The following is a 6,032-nucleotide window of genomic DNA, read 5'->3' as shown; positions in this document are numbered from 1 at the left end:
TCACACCAGCTCTGGGCAGGCCTGTGTTTGGCATTCCTGTTGCTCCCCCAGGCCTGGGACCTTAAGAGATGGAATCCAGAAGGGCTTTCTCAGGGGAACTGTGGCTAGCAAGGTGCAGCCCTGCGGCAGAATCTGGCTGTACACATCAGAAGCTAAAAATCTCTGCATAACCATGCAAGAAAGTGTGTCCTCCCAGCCAGGAAGTGATTCCAAGGCCACCTGGGACAAGGGTTTGGTATTTCTGGAGGCAAAGAGAAAAGCACATAAAAATTTTTAAAAGTCACTCTCACTGGCTATCTGGGATGGCCACAGAGCTATGCAGACGCTTGCCAGCTGAATGCTTCTTTGTGTTCATGGATTGGCCTCCGATCTGTGGCCTGGAACCCTGGAGTCTAGAACTTACAGCCTGTGGCAGCTTCCTCTGGGCCTTGGGGGAAATCATTTCTCAGCTCCACTTAATAGGAGCTGAAGACTTGAACCCAGGGATGGTGATCATGGCTTCTCCAGGTGAACAAGGTGAACAGAGGCAGCCTCATTCAGAGAATGGGGAAAGCGGAGCTTTGTCTAAGGCAGGATGGGCAGCCACAGGTGGTCTGAGTGGCATGTTGGAATCACCAGCCACAAGGGGGCACGCTTTAGGGTTCCCTGTACTGCTGTTTGGATGAGCCTGTGGCCTGAGGCAGGGTGACATTCAGACCCTCCACCACCTGTGACTTCAGGCCTGATTGGTGAAAACAGATGCTGCTGGCACCTCTGGACATCTGCGTCCCGGAGGAGCAGCCCTGGCCCTTCCCGGCTGTGTTGCCCAAGGACATCTTCCTCAGTGGGACCATTAAGGACTTCACATGTCAAATGTCTCTGGTATGGCGGTTCTGCTGGGTCACATTGCTCTTTGGTGGTGCTGTCCTTGAGCCTGGCAGCTTCCTGAGGGCCTGGGGCTGGGCTCCAGAGACACAGAACCTCTGCTGTGTGCCAGGCCCCACACCAAATTCTAGGGGAAGAGAAATTAGCAGGAATCCCTGCCCTCATGGGGCTTGGCCCAGCGCACAGGCTGAGCATACACTGGGGACTGGGCACCGGGGCTGAAGGCAACTGAGGCTAACCACAGTGCGGCAAGAGGTGGGGGTGTCATGCAGTTAGCGGCATCCAGGAAGGCTTCCTGGAGGAAGCAGCAGGAGAGAAGAGTCCTTGCTACCCTCCCCACAGCACTCTACCTAAGGTACCATAAAAGAAATATACAATCTGCCCACAAGAAGCACATGTGAACTGCTGCCTTTTGCTGCAGATGAGGATCCTGGGCCTAGGTAATATGCCCTGGGCAGCGGCTGGAAGTACCTGAGCCCGGGCTGACCAGGAACCCCGGTCTCCCAACTCCTCATCCTGCTGTGCTGCCCCAGCCAGCCAGGGAAGGAGGAAGGGACGATGAGCAGCTGGGAGAGCAGCGAGGGAGAGAGAACAGGCAGAGCCTGGTGAGTGGGCAGGTCCTGGGGAGCACAGGAGTGCTGAGGTCAAATCACCCTCACAGAGTCCTTGTCTGCCTGTCTGGGTCCCTAGTTGGATGTGCAAGGTGGCAGGGACCCAGGCTAGGTAAAGCAGGGTTGGTTTGTGTTGCGTGTCAGGTGCAAGGGGCTCGTTGAAGTGGAGGAGCCATGTGCGCAGGTGTCTGGAGAAAGACCTCACGGCAGTCATGGCTTGGAGATCACCAGCAGAGTGGTCGGGGCGGCAGCCAGAGAAGAAAGGGGGTGATGGTCTAGCACGGACATCCATGAACTTTCTCTGCAGAGCCACATCATGATATTTGTGGCTTTATGAAACGTGGACTTTGTAGCAACTCCTCAAGTCCACTGTAGTAGCACAAGAGCAGCCAGGGAGGATGTCAGTGAATGGGCGTGGCTGTGGGCCACTAAAACTGTACTCAGGAAGATAGCAGCTCCCCGGGCATAGTTTACCAACCCCTGATCTAGAGGAAATACAGAGAACAAGAAAAAATGCCAAGTGCTGGGCATGACAGGAAGAGAGTGAGAAAAGGGAAATAAGAGGCAGTTAGAAAGGTGTAAGGTGGAGAGGGGCTCGTTGGAAGAGGGAGGAAAAGGCTGAAGTCCTCATAATGAGACAAGCAGTTTAAAAAGGACATCTGCTTTTTAGATGGAAAATGGCTGAGGGTCCAAGGCGCTACCGACGGCTGCCCAGGTACAACATATGTGTAAGTGACACTCTGTAAGAGAGGGCAGACAAGGAGAAGGGAAAAAGTCCAAACACTTAATTGAAGAAAAGGAAACTGAAATACAAAATGTCTATTTTGATTGGGTTCATTGTGTCCCAGGGGAAAAATGTTACAGAACAAAGCAGGGTTTAGACCTAGTTTGGTAGAAAAAGTTTGGGACTTCCAGATAAAGAACAATACTCAGAGCCCCCAGGCCTCCTCCATCTCCTACCCCCAAGTCAGGTAATTCACTGGGGAAAAAACCCAAGACTAGCCTGATGTATTAGTCAGATTAATCCATTGAGGAGTTTAGCACCTCTGTGATACAATCACCCTCCCATAGCCCTGCCTTTGAGTAGATGAGGCTCTTGGAGAACACTTTTGATCCAAACCATAAGCCAAGTTCCAACATTTTCAGGGGATGCTGTGCAAAACGGAAGTGCAGCATCCTGGGGAGGAAGTGGGCACAGTAATTAATATCCAGGGAAGCTGGATATTAATATATTAATAATATGTTAATATATAATTATATTAATATCCACACACAGCAAGGCAGGAGGCACATGCACGCCTGTATCACTGAAGGAGTAGACCCTTTCTTGAGAGTGATGGGACACTAAACTAGGAATGGAAAAGTCACAGTGAGACAGTGGATCCGTTTCGGTGAGTGACACGTGGCCTGAGTGAGCTTCGGGGCAGGACATTTCTATTTTTCCTCAGGTTGTGATCCCCTGGGGTACGTTTGCTTTGTGAAAATTCACACGCTATCAATTTAGGATTGCTGCACTTTTCTGTAGTTACGTGTTATTTTTTAAAATAACTAGCAGAGAGTATTGAATCTGTGGAGAAAAATCACTATTTTTGGGAATTCTACTTATAGCACAGAATATAACATTTTAAAACTGAAAAACTACAGACATTGGAAGGAGGAGAGAGGTGAAAGAAGGTGGGTAAGTAGGTTTTCTCATGTATCTTAATTACTTGTTCATTGCTGAGACATAATACCTGACTCCTACACCTTAAAGTAGAAGTTTATTCTGGGTCACAGTTTGTAGATGTTCCAATCTCTAGTCATCTGGCTGGGTGGCGCAGCAGAGAGCACTGCTCCTGGTGTGACAGCAGGAAGCACAGAAAGGGATCAAGGGAGGAGGAGGGAGATGGATCCTCCCAGGCCATGCTCCACTAACCTAACTTCTCCCACCAGGCTTCACCTCCCAACATCACATTTAGCCGTAAAATCACTGGTGCACTAACCCACTGCTGTGTATCACACACCTATGATTCAGTTACCTCCTAAATGCCCCACCTGTGAGTGCATGAGGCTTTAGGGGAACATACAGATATAAACCGTTACTGCATGGAAAAGTGTTCAGAAAATACTGTTGAAAGATCAAGGAAGAGAGGTGGGACAGTATTACCTAGGAGGAAGATAACTGCTACATAGGAGAAGTAAGCTGCGTAACAAAACCAACCAAAACTGGTTGTGGAATGTAAGAAAGGGAGGGAGACAGAATACAGAGGTACTGTTTCCCTGCCCTTTATGCTGGGTCCCTGCGCGAGCTAACAGAGCTATTTATTTTATTAAAGCTGTAGTGGCATAATACAGGCCTTCTAAATTATTATAAGGAAAATAACTACCTCAAAATACATTTGAATCTCTAAGAGAATTTAACAAATGCTTATAAATTAATAACAATACCCCTCCCAATTTTCTTCTTTGTAAATGAGCCAGAACATTTAACAGAAGAACACGATTAAAATACTCCTATGAAGCAACTTTAAATTCTACTAAAGGAGAGTAAACGAGTCTGAGATGGAAAGACATGCTGCATTTTGGAATAGTCATAGGAACTGGGCAGTTTATCTCATCTGTAAAATGGGAATGATGACCATGATGATGATGATGATGGCTGCTTCACAGGGCTGTTACCAAGGGTCAGCGTAACAGCCTCGGAATTGTGAACCATCAGAAACATGTAGAGCTACAGAGGTTGTGGTTAGATAAAGAGTAGCCCTCATTATTATAAAGACATAATGTTTCCAACTGATTTATAAATGTAACAGAAATACAATAAAACAAGACTTAAAGGGATAGTTTTGTTATCCAGACAATTTGACTCTAAACTTAAAAGGAACCTTTCCCATGTGAGAGAAGCTGGGGAAATCCTGAAAGGAAGAGCTAGGAGAGGGACATCCGAAGGGCACGCTCACCTGGGTTACGCCTGGGGGTCAGAGCAGCGGGTGGTGGGGAGGACAGGAGAGAGGGTGACGAGTGTGTGACTCTAGCAGACCAGCAAAGGGAGGGAGACTGTGCCACCCAAGTACCCAGCTCTGGCGTCAGAGTTACTGTTTGCAGATGGCATTGGTAAGCTCAGTGTAAGAAGGGCTCCCTGATCTCCCCTTTTCTTCCCCAAAGCAGGAGACAAAGCCCCGTACGGAAGATGCCCTCCCTTTCCCAGGGGAAAGGGACACGCTCATCACCAGGGACGGGAGTGAAGGCTGAGACGTCTGTACAGGGAAGCCCTCATCTTTTAGACTCCTCCATGGTTTGCTGTTTGGGTCCAAGCTTCCTGCCTTGCCATATTTCCACAGTTTAGGACTCTTTGTCCAACTCTGAGAGCTCATCTGTATTTCTTGGGGTCTTTGTTTCCTTGTGAGGGTGCCTCTGTCACATAAAACTTATACTAAATATACGTGTATGATTTTTTTCTGTAAGTATGTATTTTGTCAATTTAACCCTTGGGCCCAGTGGAAAACACTAAGAGGGTAGCGGTAAAATGTTGGGTCCCATCAAGGTGACCTTCCGAATACTGGCAAAGGATACATTAGGTAAAAACCAGAGCTGGAACAACTGGTCAGCCATTGGGAAGCACACCAGAGAGAAATGGGTTAGATTACTACTTCATTTCTCATCTGAAAATAAATTCCAGATGGATTAATGATTTAGACAAAGGAAATTACAAAATACTAGAAGAAAACATGACAAACATAATTCTGCATTAGAGGATTCCTAAGAAAAACACAACCCAGAATACACAAAGGAAGAAGAAATAAATGGGACTACATGAAACAAAGAAACATTTCTGCATAGCGGGGGAGAGGGGGAAAGCCAAAATAAAGCTACCAAACAGTTTAACCACCATAAAACACAAATAAAAACGTTAGGAGACACTGGCCAAGGGCTCCTTTCGCAAGCGCAGCGCATGACTGTCCGTGCCCCTTTCCTCTTTCCCTAGCTGGGAGTCTGTGTCCCAGACACGCCTCTGCACACAGGAGCCCTTGTGCCCCTTCTGTGGTGTTTGCCAGGAAAAATGCCCAAACGTGGTTGAATCCAATTTGCCTTATTTTCTAAACCTGACAGAAAAATATTACAGACAAAACAATCATAAAAAAGAGGAGGCTGATTTTCACTTTGAATTCCTGATTGCAAATCTCAGAAGGCCAAGGAAGGGCTTGGCAGTTCTCCTCCGATCTCTAGAATGTCTGTTTTCACTAGGTCCGAGATGGGGCTTTCTGTCCTCCTGTTCTCAGACTTGTGCTGCTCTCTTCTCCCTCTACAGAAGGCGTTGGAGAGAACTGCATCTTCCCACACCCAAACCTCGTGCCTGTCTGCATGCGTCTCCTTCCTCCAGGAAGGCTGAGTCCTCTTCTCTGTAGAGCACAGTGACACCAAAGGTGGTGACGATGATCTGGCAAAGTTTTCACAGCACTGCTTTGGGCTGGGTGACATCCTTGGGTGGACACTTAGATGTCATCAGGTCTCTGGAGGAGGTTATTTCCACACTGAATGCTTGCTGGGGCTGCTGTAGAATTGAGTAGCTACAACAGA

General features: G+C 47.7%; 1 protein-coding gene across 1 annotated transcript in view; it reads right to left on the bottom strand.

The window, feature by feature from the left end:
- Window positions 1-564: 564 nt before the first annotated feature.
- The window catches only part of Tcl1a (T-cell leukemia/lymphoma 1A), an 18,277-nt gene continuing 12,809 nt past the window's right edge, over window positions 565-6,032 (bottom strand). The window contains exons 3-4 of the mRNA XM_013517147.1: window positions 1,336-1,484; window positions 565-991 (exon numbers count right to left, since the gene is read on the bottom strand). Coding sequence (XP_013372601.1) covers window positions 565-991; window positions 1,336-1,484 — 576 coding nt within the window. The remainder of the gene's footprint in view (window positions 992-1,335; window positions 1,485-6,032) is intronic.

The sequence above is a fragment of the Chinchilla lanigera genome, unplaced genomic scaffold (genome assembly GCF_000276665.1).
Source record: "Chinchilla lanigera isolate Chin_1 unplaced genomic scaffold, ChiLan1.0 scaffold00037, whole genome shotgun sequence".
NCBI classification, from domain to species: domain Eukaryota; kingdom Metazoa; phylum Chordata; class Mammalia; order Rodentia; family Chinchillidae; genus Chinchilla; species Chinchilla lanigera.
Note: the sequence above shows the minus strand (reverse complement) of the source record. Positions and strands in the feature narration are given on the sequence as shown.